Source organism: Sorghum bicolor, chromosome 7 (genome assembly GCF_000003195.3).
Source record: "Sorghum bicolor cultivar BTx623 chromosome 7, Sorghum_bicolor_NCBIv3, whole genome shotgun sequence".
Taxonomy (NCBI): Eukaryota; Viridiplantae; Streptophyta; class Magnoliopsida; order Poales; family Poaceae; genus Sorghum; species Sorghum bicolor.
Window position 1 is genome coordinate 61,027,697 of NC_012876.2, and position 17,711 is coordinate 61,045,407.

The following is a 17,711-nucleotide window of genomic DNA, read 5'->3' on the forward strand; positions in this document are numbered from 1 at the left end:
TCGCTAGTAAGGTACCAATCCTAGGTTATTACCAATAACAAGTGCATCGGTAGCTAGATCTAGCAATGCTAAAATATTGTCACGATATATATAGAAGATATACTTTTAATCCGAAAACATATGCATGGTGTATTGTCATATACTAAATCTGTCAAAGTGGCTTTCTTGTTGCTGACCTTGAAAGGTCAGATTAAGACACAGCTTTACTTGAGTGGGAGCTTAGGGCACTCACAATGCGACTCTATCACATAGTCCAAAACACTTAATTACATATTATTTATGGAATTTTGCTGATGTGACAGCATATTTATTGAAGAAAGAAGTAGAAAAAAATAAGACTCCAAGTCTTATTTAGACTCCAAGTACACATTGTTCGAGGTAATAAATAACTTTAGACTCTATGATAGAGTCTGCATTGTGAGTGCCCTTACGCGCCAACCTTTCTCCACTCCATACCCCTAGGTTTCAGGGTAGACCTTGGAAATTTAATTATGTTCAATCCATCGGTCAATCCAAAAAATGGACCAAGCATTTCGGAGAGGGAGAGAGATAAAAAATTATTGCATTTAGTACTACTACGATGCTTTTGACATCTCATCTAGCCATGTATTATAAATATTTTTATTCTCGTATTACAAGTTAAAACAATACTACAACACAAATGCTGAGAAACATGCACATTATATACTCATCTTATAATGGCCGGCACCAAAACCATAACTCTAAAGCACCTCTAAAAAGACTAATTTAGAATATCTTAACAAAATCTACATATGTTGAAGTTGATAAATAAGTCACCATAGGCATTCTCAAAGTCAAAAGACTAATTTGGCTGATCTTGATGTTGATGAAGTTACCATAGCCCACGAGCATCTAGCTATTTGACAAGCACACTGCTTATTGCTATTGAAAGAACACTACCTCTATGTGCACCTTTGAAAGATGAATGACCAATTCTTCAAATCTTGAAGTTGATGAAGTCACCATAGATGTTTAGCAATTGACAAGTACATTGCTTACCAATGAAAGAATAGCACCATTAAATTTTAGAAAATACAATTAATTGTGCCACATGGAAGACTTAAACCGAAATGGTCATGTTCAATCATAAGAAACCTGTCCATTATTAGTTCGTGTATTATCTATCAATTATATTTAGGAAATGAATAAGTGTGCTTTTCAAAATGATCATACCAAATTTTTTTATAAAACAGTAATTCCTCCTACCACAAGTCAAATATATAATAAATCCATGGATCTAAGTTTTCTCTAAGTCTAACTTTTTTTAACTTTGGTCAACAATATTGAAAATTTGTATATAGATGAATAAAAAAGATTGACACCTCTAGAATTATTATTACAATAAATTAATACTTTATAATGTAAGAAAATATCCATTTACAAATATCCGTTCGATGTATCCATGTTGACTGTGCATTACGGTTTTGTTGATCAATTGATGGATAGCAACAACAGCAGAAGGTCGATTGATTCTAATATGTACTCCATCTAGTTTGCAAAAACTTGATGTTTCGGACAAGATGTGAATAATCAAAGTTTGACTTCGAACTAGTTCAGGAATTTGAAGAATCCTAACAATAACTACAAAGTATTTAGAACTTTGCTGAATCATTTAACTAGAGGTATGAAGTCGTCTATACTGTGGTTGGAAAAGAAAAAGATGGCAAGTCCTTTTTGCGTGTTGCTGCCTTCTTGTTGTTGGTAGAAAGGCAGGAACATCTCATCGACGACGCGTATAATACGTACATATGCATGCACATTGCTTGCAAACGAAGCTTATTAGTCGATCGTTTGCCGAGCGTGTGTCATCTATTTCTAGCAAGCTCAACAGCCATGCCTCTTGATGATTAGGCTAGCCAAGCAGCGATCCATACGTGTAGAAGGTTCTATAAGCAATCACGCTTTAATTACCGGTAATAGTATTACTAATAATTCAGAAATAAGTCACGACAGAAACAACAAAGAACCTGTTTGTTTGTCGAAAGTCATAGCCATAAATATATTAATTTGTTGTCTCGGCAGAAAAGCTCAAGCAAAGAGGACCAAATTGCAGTTGAAGGTGAGTATTCGAATTCAAACACTTGTAGAAGTTCAAATTTGGATCTCAAAACTTCAGAAACGAAACAAGCACTCGCTCAAAACTGTTTTTCTACAGAAGCAAAAAAGAAAGGGAAATATTTACACGGGGCTCAAGAAGCCCAACCCAGACCATGACGGCACGAACTGCATTCATGTCGGCTCGATCCGATGGACCTCCCGATCTCCACTCGAGCTCTCAATTCCCCGTCCCGTCCCTGCCCTTCCGCCTCCTGCTGCTGCCATCGCCACCGCCGCCGGCGCCGGCCGCCTTCTTCACCTGCCTGGTGGCGGCGTAGAGCTCCGACACCAGCCGGTAGCGCTTCCTGGCCCTGCGGTCCACCAGCCCCCGGCCCGCGGCGTCCTCGTCTTCATCCTCCTCGTTCTCGGCGTCGTTCACCGACCGGACCGACGACGAACAGCACTGGTCCTCCTCGCCGCCGCTGACGCTGAGCTGCACCAGCTGGTCCGCCGCCGCGAGGTCGTCCGCCGTGAACTCATCCCCGCCGCCCGCTTGCCCGGAGGCCGACGCCGCCAACGACGGCATGATGATGAACGGCGCGGAAGCCGGCGCCGGAGCCGGCGGCGGCCTGGTGGTCTCCACCTCCATCGCTGCCGTTGGTTGATTGCTGGGGAGGAGAAAGAAGGCTGGAATGCTTTGAGTTTTGATTTTTTTTTTTCTAGATTTGAAAAAGAAAAAAAAATGGCGCCGTGGAAGACACGAGAACGATCGGGGCCGCCTGCGGTTTGTATATATATATGCTCCCAGCTAGAACCGACCTATTAGTCCCGCTGACTAGTGGGACCCGGCTGGCGGATGCGCTTGACTCTGCCTGCCTGTGGGGCCCGCGTGTCGGCTAAGCGAGCGGCTCGGTGGACGGCGTGGCCGGCGGCGTGCTGCGGGGGTGGGCCGTGGGCAGGGCCAACGCGACGCAACGGAGCGCGTTGGGGTGCAAGCGTGGCGCGTGCCGGATGGAGGAGCGCGCGGATCCACACACACAAGGCACAAGGACGGTGGCGGCTACTGGATCGGATATTCTACGGAGCGTCTAAAGTTGGGCTGGGCCATGCGTGCATGGTTAAGGGTTTTTTTTTTCTTTTTGAGTTAAAACGCTTCTCCTATAACTGTCGTTTTCAGATTTAATTTGCCAGCAGAATTGTTCGTGTGTTGTTACGTATTGTATACTGTGCCTTTTGTTTTTTTTTTGACAATATACTATGCCACCAATGATAAAACCAATACGTGGTTTTAAATTTACTACTATATGCCATGTATTTTTGAAACATGAAAAAGCAACCATTGTTTCGGTAACAGATGTTTTCTTGGATTATGAAAAGTTCAGCTTCATCCTTAGAAAAAAGCAACCGGGCCGGATACAATTTTTTTTAGATAATGGATAGAAAAAACATCCGGTCTCTACATCTAAAGGATGTACACAGCTAATTATTACAAAGTTTGGAATTAACAAAAGCGAGAAAAAGCAAACCATGGTCTCATACAATGACAAGGACTCTAAAGTAAACAGTAAATATGTTTCAATCCTTTATTAGAAATCTCTAAAGCAATTGTCTCTAATCTCCTGCTTATCGAAGATAGGATATCCTTGGTTTGCTCATCCCGATGTAGCGTGGCCCAAAAACAGAGCCAATACGCTCCCCTAAAAATAACCTGCATAATAGAGTTAGTTTTGAGCTTGTTAAAAATAACATCATTTCGGCAATATCAGATGGCCCAGCACATGGCAGCTACCCCAACCCAAATCACCTCTCTAAGCCTCTTATTCTGATTACGAAACCAAGTACCATGCATGTGGTTGATAGATCTAGGTGGATTTAAACTAGTAGCAAAGAAAATAATCCTACAAATCATTTTGGTGAAAGGGCAATCAATGAATAAGTGTTGATAGTCTAATTCATATTACAACGGACACATTTCTGGCTCCCTTTCCAATTCTTCCTAGCGAGGTCTTTGGTTAGAACAACTCCCCTTCGTAGGAACCAAAGAAAGATTTTGATCTTTAGAGGAATTTTTATTTTCCAGAGTTCCCTGTGGGGCCGGATACACTTATTACACCAAATTTGCACATTCAAATGTTCGTACAACCAAATAATTGAAAGTTCACAAAGTAATCGTAAAATTGAGGCCTTGTTTAGTTTGAGAAAAAATTTGGATTTCGCTACTGTAGCACTTTCGTTTGTTTGTGGCAAATATTATCCAATCATAGACTAACTAGGATCAAAAGATTCGTCTCGCGCTTTACAGGTAAACTGCAGAATTAGTTTTTGTTTTCGTCTATATTTAGTGCTTCATGCATGTGCCGCAAGGTTCGATGTGACGGAGAATCTTGAAAAATTTTGGGAACTAAACAAGGCCTGAAAGGTCATTCATGAGAAGGAAAAAAACCCACCAACGTCACTGACTCTAACGTAGAGCACGCATGGACGATGAATAACTTAGCAGCATCACCGTATTGCAATTGACTCCTAAAATGGAGCCAATGTGTTTCAAAGAATAGGACCTGTAACAAAATTTAGATATGCATTATTAAATACGATATCATTTCTTGAGAACCTTATAGACCGCCAACAGAAAGTTGTTGCCCCTGTTAGCAACAAAGATTTATTTTCATTCCTTCCTACTTACACTAACTACCAAGTAAATTCTCCACATTCAAAGGTGGAGTGATAGCAAACACAGCTCGTACTCCAAAGAAATTTAGCATAACAACATTAAAAGAAGAGATATTGAATAGTATACATATGTACACCCAATGTCAATTCCTTCTAGCTGAATTGTCTTCTATTAGCTAGTATCACCCCTGTTTTGAGAAACCACATAAAGATTTAAATTTTCAAGGGAAGTTTCATCTTTCAAATTTCTTGTGAGACCAAACTATAAAAGAACTGTCATTATTCAAAGACCAAGTAATAGTATTTTTTTTAATAGTAAATTTTCCATCGTGTAGTTCAACATCCTCAAGGTGTGCAACCAAATTATTCCCATTATAGTACAGTATTCCCTATTAATACCATCCTGACTCTGAGGTAGACATTCAGAGTATCATGCTAAAGATCTCCGAAATTGTAGCTTCTTTCTTACGAGAACTACGATGAAAAAGGTCTGAAAACTTGTTTTCAAGAGATTGGTTCCCTAACCATTTATCTTTTTTTTTTGATAAAAACCATTTATCTTATTAGAACCTGAGTTGTGTAGCGTTCCTTAACCGACTGCTTCACTGCTTGTACTACTACGACCTAGTTTAAGCATCCAACAGAAGCGACCAAGGCAAACAATCGATGAAGCACGCAGCACGGGATCCCCAGCCGGCACAGCACCACAAATACCTTCATCAGCCACTGTTTGTAGGAGCATTTGAACACAATCCACCAAACACGCACTCCCATGCTTCCTCAAAATTCCCATGCATCCAAAATGACGACGATAGTAGGTACGTACCTAGGTACGAGACAAGACTCATGAAACTCACTCATTTGACGTAAAGTGCCTCTAAGGATACATGTTCTCGCAACGTGGACTACAGGAGATTCGTGCTCAGCAGGAGAAAGATAATTTTCTATTATCTCTCCTATTCTAAGCACGAATATCAAAACAAATCATATGGTCCATAATGTGAGGATCCTCATTTGACTCTCTTGGTCACCAAATAGAAGGCCAGGGGAGGGTATATATTGAATTGAGCACCATAGCACATCCAAACTCGAAAAGATGGTTGTGTACCCTCCGTCCTACAAATAAGTGCATTTTTTTAACTAATACGATTCATGTTTGACTATTAGTCATATTTAAATTTTTTGTGCAAATAATAAAAAAAATAAATCATATCTAATCTAACAATAAAACAAGTCATAAAAAATAAATAATATTTATTATTTTTTTTTGAATAAGACCTGAATTGTTAAACACAAATCATATAAGTCAAAGAAATATGTTTATTTGTGGGACGGAGTGAGTAGGCCGTTACCTGTGATCATAAAGCAGCCAAGATATTTTCAATCTGCAGGTGCTTTTTTTTTTTTATAACAACAGCTGCATGCATGGGTTGGATGCAGATAGAGCCCATAGGACAGGAGTGGAGGCGTGGAGCAGCCCACCGTTGCGTTCGTTTTGGCAGAGGATATCCTTCCTCATTTTGTAATGGGCCGTACTTCTATTTGGCCCAACAGAAATTGTGGAAGACCAAACGAACCAGCACGCAGCCCACTTTAAACCCCTCGGGTTTGGGTCGCATATTACCTCCTCAAATTTCGTGAAAGTCCATTTTTCCTTAAACTCTAAAATTGGACAAAACACCTACTTCAACTTTTAAAACTGTTTATCTTACCTCACTTATCTTATTATAACCAGTTTTGAAGGCAGTTTTATCATTTTTCCCTTTTATTTATTTAGGATGAATCTTTGAAAAAATATAGTGAAATTATAAAAAAAATAAAAAAATAAATTTGTTGGAATCCACATGAGTATATCTACATATGGAATGTATATAATATAGAAACATAAGTACAAAACTTTTATTATAGGTTTAGATCTACACTTTTCTATAATTAAATAGAATAACTCATAGCTGCAATTTTTATGGTCCAATTATGGTAAAAAAAAATTTATGATGGACTTATTATTGTATGCTTAAATAGTAGTAAAAAAATCATACTCATTTGATCATGTATAACTTAGTTATAGGTTTTATTTAGGTTATGCTTGTTAAATATAAATAAATCTATAAGTAAGGTATACATGATCCAATGAATATAAATTTTTTAATACAGTTCAACTATAAAATAGTTGGGGAACTATGAATTATTTCAATTAATTACAGAAAAATATAGATCTAAAGCCACAATAAAAAATTGTATTAAAGCATACCATATTATATATTTACTATGTAGATCTACTCATATAGAGTCCAACAAAATTAGATTTTTTTTATTTTATGATTTTTTATGATTTACTCTGATTTTTTAAAGATTTAGTCAAAATAAATTAAAAAGATAAAGACAAAACCGACTACAAAACTGCTTATAGCAGGATAAAGAGGTAAGATAAATGATTTTAAAATTTGAATACCGGATTTTAGAGTTTCGCTGGAAAACTAGACTTTTTGCACAAAAAAATGAAAGAGATAATGTTGACTTTTTTCTTCGTCATGGCGCCGGCAGCACATGGGCCGAACTAGAGCGTGGTGCTCCGTGCGCGACGCACATGCGCTGCTGCCCGTCCGGCCGGCGCCAGTCCAGCAAGAAATTAAAAAGGTGGCGCGAATCCACGATTGCTGGCCGGTTCAAGTGCAGCACGAAATTTGCTGCTTCGAGGACTCGCTGATCGATAGATCAAGGCCTTGTTTAGTTCCAAAAATTTTGCAAAAATTTTCAGATTTCCCATCACATCGAATCTTTAGACGTATGCATGGTGTATTAAATATAGATGAAAATAAAAATTAATTGCACAGTTTGGTCGAAATTGATGAGACGAATCTTTTGAACCTAGTTAGTCCATAATTAGATAATATTTGTCAAATACAAACGAAAGTGCTAATATTTCTATTTTGCAAAAATTTTTTGGAAGTAAACAAGGATGCTGATCGATGATGCATGGGTGGTTTTGTAATCAATCATCCGCAAATAAAATGTCGGCCAGTACTAGTAGGGCACCCTTTTTCATGATGATGCGTGACGCTTGCTTGCCAAAATGCCAAGTGAAGTGACCATGATTATGCACGTTTGATTTGACATTGTTGTTTAGTATTATTATGGCCTTGTTTAGTTCAAAAAAAATTACAAAAAATTTTAGATTTCCCGTCAACATTAAATCTTGTTGTGCATGCATAGAGCATTAAATATAGATAAAAATAATAACTAATTATACAACTGAGCTCAAAAGATTTGTCTCGCAAATTACAGATAAACTATGCAATTATTTATTATTTTTATCTATATTTACTGCTCTATACATGTGCCACAAGATTTGATGTGACAGGGAATATGAAAAATTTAAAAAAAAAATTGAAACTAAGGGCCTGTTTAGATTGGGAACGAAAATTTTTTGGGTGTCACATCGGATGTGTCGGAAGGATGTCGGGAGGGGTTTTTAGAAACTAATAAAAAAATAAATTACATAGCTCGTAAGGAAACTGCAAGACAAATTTATTAAGCATAATTAATCTATCATTATCATACGTGGGTTACTGTAGCACTTAAGGCTAATCATGGAGTAACTAGGCTTAAAAGATTCGTCTCGCGATTCTCAACTAAACTGTGTAATTAGTTTATTTTTTTATCTATATTTAATGTTTCATGTATGTGTCAAAGATTCGATGGGATAGATGAAAATTTTTTGGGTGGGGAACTAAACAGGGCCTAAAACAAGTTCCAAATCACTGCCAACTGTCGTTTTGGCTTCACGCGAATTAAAGAATGGACAACGACGACGGGGATATGAAATCTCAAATCTCTCGAGGATCTGCTAGGACATGCATGGAGGTAGGATTGTAGAAATATAATGGCAGGGTCACGACGGTGCTGCTGCCAACGCGAGGGTGGAGGCAGAGGCGTATGGCCGGCAAAACATAGCGAAATTAATTGATTGTGGCAGCTGCTGTACTGGCGAGGCATACGTAGCCATAACCTATAAATCTTGATAATAAATATTTGTCTAAATTTATAGCTAAAACAAAATTTTTTTGACAGATGGTGTGCATGAGTGCTTCTTCGTGATGACTGTTATTGAAAAACTACTCACAATTCTTTGGCAATATACAGTCCAGCTTCTGTAAACTGATATAGAAGGCATGGGCTCTACCTAAATGCAAGTTCTTCTTCTAGCTCCGACTACGGAATCGCCTATGAACAGCCGCACGACTACAGTCACAAGGATGGGAAAACAACTACTTTTGTGGATTATGCATCAGGAACCTGGAGACAGCATGACACTTATTTGTGGAATGCCCATTTTCCAAAGCAATCTAGAGGCAAGTATCAAGGTGGAGCAACTGCAGCAGTCTAGAACCATATCAGTGGATTGACGTGGCGACGATCGAAGATTGGTTCCTACACATGATTCCAACGGGGGGGGGGGAGGAATTGGAACATAGCCTGGCGATCCTCACACTCTGGTGCCTATGGAAGTGGAGGAATGCGTCGGTTTTCCAAGGAACAGAAAGCACTGTGGAGCAGACCGTGGCTCAGATTAAGGATGAGGCATTCCTCTGGGCGAGCGCTGGAGGAAGAGCTCTTGCCACCCTTTTCGTAGTCTCCAATATTGGGAGTAATTAGCTATTGTAGCTAAGCCCCGCTCGACGGTCTGTCATGCGGGGGACGCGCTCCTCGTGCGAACATTGGAAACTCTATTCTCCTTATTAATATATATGCCAGGTAACCGGATCTTTCAAACAAAAAAAAACTCTACGCGTCAACCGTTTTTTAAGGAACGCAAATATTTAATTCGTCTCTCAAATACTTCTATCATTTCAAAAAACAAGATACTTCTATTGTTTGCTAAAAACGTCGTATAAATTTGAGTGGTTAAATTCATGTATAAACATGTGGAGTTCATGGAGCCACGTCCCTAGCAAGAATATGATATATTACCCTCTCCATTTTAAATTGTTAGTCGTTTTGGATTTTTGTAAGTGCATAACTTTTGTTATACAGCTAGTTATATGCTATATCCAAATGTATAGTAAAAACTATGACCAAAATAACTTACAATTTGAAATAATGAAGGGAATAGTATATAGTAAAAGCATTGTCATTTTTACGCGTGTCATATTAGTTTCATCTTAATGTTTGACCATCAACCTTATTAAAATTATATAGGTTAACAATATAAGGTTTATTTTTTTAGATACACTATGAACTAAATTTATTTTATATAATTCAAATGTTATGAAACAATATAGATTTTTTAAAAAATGATGATCAAAGTTAAGAATGTTCAACTATGGACTAACATAATACTACATGTAAAAAAACTAGAGGTACACAGGTGACGTGATTTAGAAACTTACTGCTATCTCAGCCCCAAAAATAATAATATTATAGGTTTAGTCCAAGTCAAATAATCATAAATTTAACTAAATTTGCAGAGAAAAATGTCAACTATTACAAAAAGTTTTATGAGACAAACCCATCAATTAGTATAGGCAGGTCTTTTTGCGCGATGCCCCTCAAAATTGGCAAGGCGGCCCGGTACTTGCTGCCTCTATAACCATAAAGAAAGTCATTTTGGATAATGTTTGAGTTTAACATTGAGAATATAAATCATGAATATATTTTAAGTTGTTGAGTTTGAAAATATGAAAACCATATGAATAGATTTATGTTGAAAAATACTTTGATAAAAATATACATATACCACTTGCTGATAAATATTTTTATAAAAACAAGGAGTCAAAATTAGACTTTGGAGCCATGTTGTTGTCCTAAACGACTATCTTTATAGGTATAGAGGGAGTATAAGACAAACTCATCAATTAGTATAGGCAGATATTTTTGGGCACTACACACTCAAAAATGGCGAGGCGGGCCGCATAAATGTCCATATCTGTTAATTGATTTAGAAATATGGGCGTAGGAGACAATCTCTATAGATAGTCAATTAACAAAGGTGGTCGTCTTAGGGTATCTATATTTGCTAATAAATTTATAAAATTGGGTGCACTAAGAGTACCTCCAATAATATCAAAAAAAATTGAGTCATGAAAACCTGGTTTTGGAACTTCTAAAAACTATTGGTTACAAAAAAATGCATTTATCCAACGATAAAAAATGTTGCACATATTTTTTTTAAAAATCGAGTCAAACATATAAATTGTAGCGACAAATATTTAGGGAGCACTTGGTAACTTTTCATCGTTTATTTTTTTTATAGGACGGATATATATGATGTATAGTACTTGCACGTGAATCGAACGCTATTGGCGAGCACGCGTGCGCAATGGCGACCAGCCATGAGTGGGGACGACGAAGAAACGTAAACGGGTAGAGACAAGCTCTCGCAGTAGTCACAGGCAGCATCTCGCATTACAGTATCATTTCATGGGCGTGCACCCCCCGGCCAGTCATGGCCAGTCCAGACCCAGACCCAGCCTACCCTACCCTACTCCCGGCCGCCACAGTCCACAGGCCAGGCCAGCCTCCCCCATCCAATCATTCATCGGCGTCTTCCCCGAATCGAGGAACCGGCGTTTACCATTTCTGTCCAGGCAGATGCGCAAAGCGAGCGAGGTCGCCCCACCCGGCCCTGTCCTCCACTCCTCCGTCGTCGTCTCCGTGTCCATCATCCTTCTCCGCCGCCCCGCCCGCCGGCCGTACGGAAATGGCAGCCATGCCTCTCCAAACCTTGGAGCTGGGACGACGACCGGATGGATGCAGATGAGAGCGCAGAGGCTAGAGTGGCGCGGAGGACGTCCTCCGCAGCAGCTGGGGAGCTCTGCTCGTCGCCGTCGCGGGCGCCGCCACCTCCGCAGCCACCTTCAGCTGCGCGCGCGTGCAGATGCAGAGGGGCATCAAAGCAAATAAAATGAGCCAGCAGCCACCCACACGACAACACCTCTAATAAGAAATCGAATGCTTCAGGCAAGAAATTAAAATGTCGTTTACCTCCTCGCAGAGCTTCCGGAGCTCCTCGTTCTCTGCTTGGAGGAGGCTCACCTCCTTCTCCAGCTCGCTGACGTACGCGTGCCTGCGCGCGCGGGACCGCGCCGCCGACTCGCGGTTCTTCATCTTGCGCTCCCGGCGCCGGTCGCCGCCGCCGCCGACGACGACGGCAGCGTGCAGCTGCAGCTCGGCGCGGCGCAGCACCTCCTGCTCCAGCGCGTGGCGTGGTGGGAACAAAGGACCCCGCGCCGCGGCGGGGCAGAGGCAAGCCGCGGCGCCGGCGTCGTCGTTAGCGCCGCCGCCGCCGCAGCCCGCCCCACCACCACGCACGAGCTGCTCCTCTCCTCGTTGTGGCTCCATGGCTGGCTGGCTGCTGCTTCGGGTCGGGTATTCTCTCTTGGTCAGTTGGTCTTGCTTGGCTGCGCCGCTGCTGCGAAAGGGGTATGATGGGGCCTGTTGTGCTGCGACTGCGAGAAGTGTGTTCAAGTAGCCGGAGCACGGACACACTGTGTTCATCGGAAACGCAAAGGTGGTACTCGATTTTTTTTAGCCTGAGACTTGTTTACATCCGAAAAGTTTTTGGATTTTGGTTTTTATTTGACAAATATTAATTGTCCATTTATAGAGTAGCTAGGTTTAAAAAGTTTGTCTTGTGATTTACAGGTAAACTGTACAATTAGTTTTTATTTTTATCTATATTTAGTGTTATATGCATATGCTTCAAGATTCAATATGACGGGGATCTTAAAAAGTTTCTGGTTTTTGGGGTGATCTAAACAAGGCACTGCTGATTTAGTTTCCAAAATTTTTTAAGATTTCTCGTCCCATCAAATCTTACGGGCACATATATGGAGTATTAAAAATAGATAAAAAATAACTATTTACATAGTTCGTCTATAATTTGCGAGACAAAACTTTTGAGTCTAATTAGTCCATCGTTAGATAATAATACAAACAAAAATATTACGTACTCAAAATAAAGAAAATGCCAACTAAAAAGGACTAGCAGTCTGAGCCTGACTCTGAGCTCTTTGAGGTGTGGTGCATCATCGTGATGATGTACTCCTACGTAGGTAGGCCGCGTTTAGATATTCTCTGTGTCCGGGGAAAAAATATTCGCTCAATCCAAACTATAAGGAACCGTTTGGATCCATTTAATCGGAGGAATTGAAATCTACTTTATAAATTAAGCTATTTGACTTAGAATTTGACATTCCATAATTTTTTAAAAATCAGAAGGCCTTGTTTGATTCCAGATGACTAAAATTTGGTCACCAGGTTTTAGCCTCTTTTAGTCATTAAATTACCAAATAGATTGACTACAAGATGACTAAACTGGTTTAGTCTAGTCTTCAAGTGGGTAACTAAAGGGGACTCAAGGACAAAAAGATCCCACCTGCGAGAGGATAAAGGATGGCAATGAGGGTGTATGGTCATTGTTCATCTGGTTTAGGCCTTGTTTAGATCAATTTTTTTAGATTTTAACAATATAGCACTTTTGTTTTTATATGACAAATATTGTCTAATCATAGAGTAACTAGGCTTAAAAGATTTGTCTCGTGATTTATAAGCAAACTTGTGCAATTAGTTTTTGTTTTTATCTATATTTAATGCTCCATACATGTGCCACAAGATTCGATGTGACGAGGAATCTTGAAAAGTTTTTAGTTTTTAGGATGAACTAAACAAGACCAATAATGGCCTTTAGTCCGGAACCAAACAAGCTAGGACTAACTTTAGTTGACTAAATGGAACCAAACAGAGCCTAAGCATGTCTCGAATTCATAGGCTTAGAGATGAAAATTGATTCTATAGATCACCATGCTATATATGTTTACTTTATAACTTATAACACACTCTTCAACTTGCTTTTCTAATGGTAGAAATGCAACGCATAAGTATTTTCTCGTATAACCAATAATAATATACAAATATAATCCATATACAACCATGTACAGCCGTATTAAATCAAGATATATCTGGCTACTAATTATCATTTTTAGATAATAATTGTTTTTTATATATCATATATTGCACTGATTCAGAGTATTTATGGCCGGTTACATTTATCCGGTCCAAAACTGTTGAAGTGACGGTTTAACCGGTTTTTAACGGTTGGACCAGTGAACCGATAGCCTTCGGTTCGATGTTCAGTCCAGTCCAGTCCTAATAACTATGCTCTCATTCTCTCATGTATATGTGTTCTTAACAACCAAAACAACGCTCTAAAAGAAAACCTTGTAGGCATAGGATATTGTATCTTCCTTTCTTGGCTTATTCTTCTCATTTCTTCCTTAGAGACAAAGATCTCATGGAAGTATTTTTTCACTCTTGGAGATCAAGTCTCCGATGTTTAGGAGCACCAGCGAGCACCCAAGGTTTTGGAGTGTCATGGAAAGTTTGTGAACGACCCGATCTCTGCTAAAATTTTATATAATCTTTTTGAGTATCTTAATGCCTTTAAATAGAAAAACTCAAAGCAAGAAACATGTAAATCTTATCATGATATACAGTTTTTCTAAAAAAATCATCTTCGTCGATATCATATTAAAGTGTTATGATTTTCTAAAGTTGAGTCAAAAAATATTCTTTCACGTAGGAAATGTGCCGTTCAATATGTGGCAGATTTTGTTGTGCCAACACATGTGGTGTGGGCGCGTGGCAGCGTTATTTTGTCACGTTAGTCAGAGTGGCATGACCCAAATAGTTAAATTTGTAAAAAAAAAACTTCAGACACTATTATTATTAAAATATTAAATAAAAATCAAAATATTTTAAAAAAAACCACCTTTCTCGTTGCATATGCGTGCTCACTCCTAGCCGAATGCAACGGCCGCGTGACGTCGAAAGCGGCTCGCACGTGTACTGCTCCAATGGCATCTGCCGCTCAAAATTGCATTGCCTCCTCAAAATTTGCCCGTGAGATGAAATTTTGGAAGCCTAGCTTTATCCTATCGTTTATCCGGCACTTCAGTTTGAGCCTGTTTAAAAATCATGACCGAAAATATTATTTACTGATTTATTATGAAAGAAAAACAATATTAAAAACTTGATAGATAAGTTCAAGCGCAAATCCAATCTTCATGTTTCTATGCCCTACATATAAGGTCTTGTTTAGTTCCGAAAAAAATTCAGATTTCGGTACTGTAGCATTTTCGTTTTTATTTGACAAATATTATCCAATAATGAACTAACTAGGTTCAAAAGATTTATCTCGTGATTTACAGAAAAACTGTGTAATTAGTTTTTATTTTCGTCTATATCTAATACTTCATGCATGTGCTCCAAAATTTGATGTGACGGGGAATCTTGAAAAGTTTTTGGTTTTCAGGATGAACTAAACAAGGCCTAAGTTTCCGTGAAGGAGAACCATCCCAGCCGATTCCATTAATATCTTTCCATTTTTCTCTCTTATTCATGCTGCAGACTACAGTAGTAGAATATATGGCCAAATTACAATTTTGACCTAAACAACAACCCACCAGATTTGTGCTCAAACTAGCCCTATAGATGGGTTAAACGAGGAGTTCCTGTAGAGGGTCATGGAGATGGAGAATCCCATCTTTCATTGGAGGAGAGGATGGTTTGGTTTTCTACTTTTTAGTTGAATCAATTTGAGTTCATCCACGGATGGAGTAGAGTTTCAGTTTGTCATCGGCGATGACACCCTGGCTATTCCATAGCGTACATCATCATGGACGCAAGGGGCGGTAGCACGGCGACACAGCCGGTGGTGATAATAGTGTGGCGCGGCAATGCACTTGCGCAACTCTAGTGCGGAAGAGGTGTGTCGTCACGGTAGCATAGCAGTGCAACTACGAACGTGATGCTTTGTGTTGCTAGGATTACTCTTACTCGGAACAAATCGATAGTAAAGCTGACAGAGTGGTATTTGAGGATAATGGTAGGCTATCCATAGTCGGTGATCTTTAGAGGCGATATGCGTGCTGTAGCCTCGAAAAAGGTACGGACGGAGAGATGTTAACTTTTGAGAGATGTCATCATGTGTTTGGTTTTCACATGCCACATGGTTGGAATAGCTACATCCTCAAATTTAGGAATATGACCATCCTTATTCCTTGTTTGGTTATAAAGATGGGACTGTCTTCGTTCACATTTGGCTTCAGGTTCACATAATATGAGATAAGTTATATGACACGTGCATGTGGGTCTTGACTATCATTTTCTCATTTTCCCTCTATCTTCTTCTTTGGCAGCAGACAAGCAATGCCGCCGCCGCAACACTAGCTCAGGGCGTGCTCGCTCACGTTGCTACTGCAGCTAGTCCAATGCGTACTCGTCTAAATCTTATAAACTTTTGGAATTTTGAAAAGATCTAACAGTGACAAAGGATGTGCACCCACGTGCGTAGCGGCGTAGGTACATCTCTGAACCTATTTGCATCTGGCGTTGGTCGCCGAGCCTGCTGTCCGTGCACAGCGTATCAGGACTGGTCTTGTTTAGATCCAAAAATTTTTTGGATTTTAATACTGTAGAACTTTTGTTTTTTATTTGACAAACATTGTCTAATTATAGAGTAATTAGACTTAAAAGATTCGTCTCGCGATTTATAAACAAATTGTATTAATAATTTTTGTTTATATATATATTTAATGCTTCTTATATATGTTATAACATTTAATGTGATGAAGAATTTTGATTTTTTTGGTTTTGGGAGTAAACTAAACAAGGACATAGCATGGAGCCGGCCGTCGGCCGCCTGACCGCTGCGTTGGAAGGCAACTTATAATGAACTTTATCATAAAGTTAAAAACAATTAATTATATATTATTTATGATATTTTACTGATATAGTAGTATATTTATTGAAGAAAGAGGTAGAAAAAATAAGACTCCAAGTCTTATTTAGACTCTAAGTTCACATTATTCAAAGTAATAAATAACTTTAGACTCTATGATAAAGTCTGCATTATGAAGCCGTCCGCAATGGTATTCAAATCACTAGCTATTTGATGAAGAATGTTATGGGTTCTTAATGGCAATTTGCAAATAGCTACCTTAAGAAGTCGTTAGCTATTGTGAAGAGTATTGTGATAGAGTTATTTCTAGAAGATTGTGCTAGATTAGCTATTTATGAGTCGCTAGCTATTAGGAAGTCGCTAGCTATTTGATCTCTCTTCTCGATAGCTAATAAGAAGACTACTTTTTTATAATTTTATACATCATCTCGCTAGTTATTTGTAAAGTGCTATTAGGCTAGTCTCAGTGGAAGTTTCATCTAAGTTCCATTCATATTAAATAGGCTGCCACATAGATATTTTGGATGACATGGCAGCGTATTTAAGAAGATAGAGAAGAAATGAGTTTCATCTAGATGAAACTCTCTTGGCACGATTATCAATCTATGAGTCTTGAAATTAAATGCTTATGAAACCATGGAATAAAACTCTCCATTAAAAATGGGTGTTTCATCCAAGTTTCATTTTATTTCACATAATATGACAACTTTGGAAACAACGCTATGAAACCTTTAAGAGCTAATAAAATTCGTCCTCGCTAGTGCCCGTACTGACCGCTGCTTTTGATCAGCCAGCCTGGCATCAGACCCAGATCCTGGCATCCTGCATCAGCGGCGGCTGCCGTGCCGCGTCCAGCTCGACCTCCGCACCGCACCCGCCGTAGCAAAAATGCAAAAGGTACGTGACGTGTTCTACCTCTGTTTTCTTTAAGGTGTTGTATTTGGTTTGTGGGCAAAGACCAAGAAGAAAATTAACTTTAAGGCCCTGTCAGCTAAAATTATTTTAGCCACTCTTAAGTAACTAGTGAAACTAATCTATTTTAGTTTATTTTTAGTTAGTGTGTTTAAAACTTTAGCTATTAAAGTGATTAAAATTTAATTAACTAAAATTTGGTAAGGAGAATTAAACATGCCCTAAGTATTACTCTTTGTCTCTCTCTGCATGGCTACATGCAACTATGCAAGCCACTTCCCATGTTATTGTATGCTTTGAGTGAATTTTTTATTTTATATAATGATTAAAT

General features: G+C 39.0%; 2 protein-coding genes across 2 annotated transcripts; both read right to left on the bottom strand.

Annotated features, from left to right (window-relative positions):
- Positions 2,088–2,811, bottom strand: LOC8058031. The gene has a single exon (XM_002445687.2). The coding sequence runs from the start codon at positions 2,705–2,707 to the stop codon at positions 2,297–2,299; it is 411 nt and encodes a 136-aa protein (XP_002445732.1). The 5' UTR covers positions 2,708–2,811; the 3' UTR covers positions 2,088–2,296.
- Positions 10,949–12,388, bottom strand: LOC8058032 (ABSCISIC ACID-INSENSITIVE 5-like protein 5). The gene is made up of 2 exons (XM_021465502.1): positions 11,713–12,388; positions 10,949–11,589 (listed from the first exon to the last, which is right to left on the bottom strand). The coding sequence occupies exons 1-2, from the start codon at positions 12,223–12,225 to the stop codon at positions 11,500–11,502; spliced, it is 603 nt and encodes a 200-aa protein (XP_021321177.1). The 5' UTR covers positions 12,226–12,388; the 3' UTR covers positions 10,949–11,499.

Coding starts and splice junctions, on each gene's coding strand:
- LOC8058032 (XM_021465502.1), bottom strand. CDS start 12,225: ATGAACACAGTGTGTCCGTGCTCCGGCTACTTGAACACACTTCTCGCA. Junction 11,590..11,712: donor TCCGGAAGCTCTGCGAGGAG/GTAAACGACATT, acceptor ACGCGCGCGCAG/CTGAAGGTGGCTGCGGAGGT.
- LOC8058031 (XM_002445687.2), bottom strand. CDS start 2,707: ATGGAGGTGGAGACCACCAGGCCGCCGCCGGCTCCGGCGCCGGCTTCC.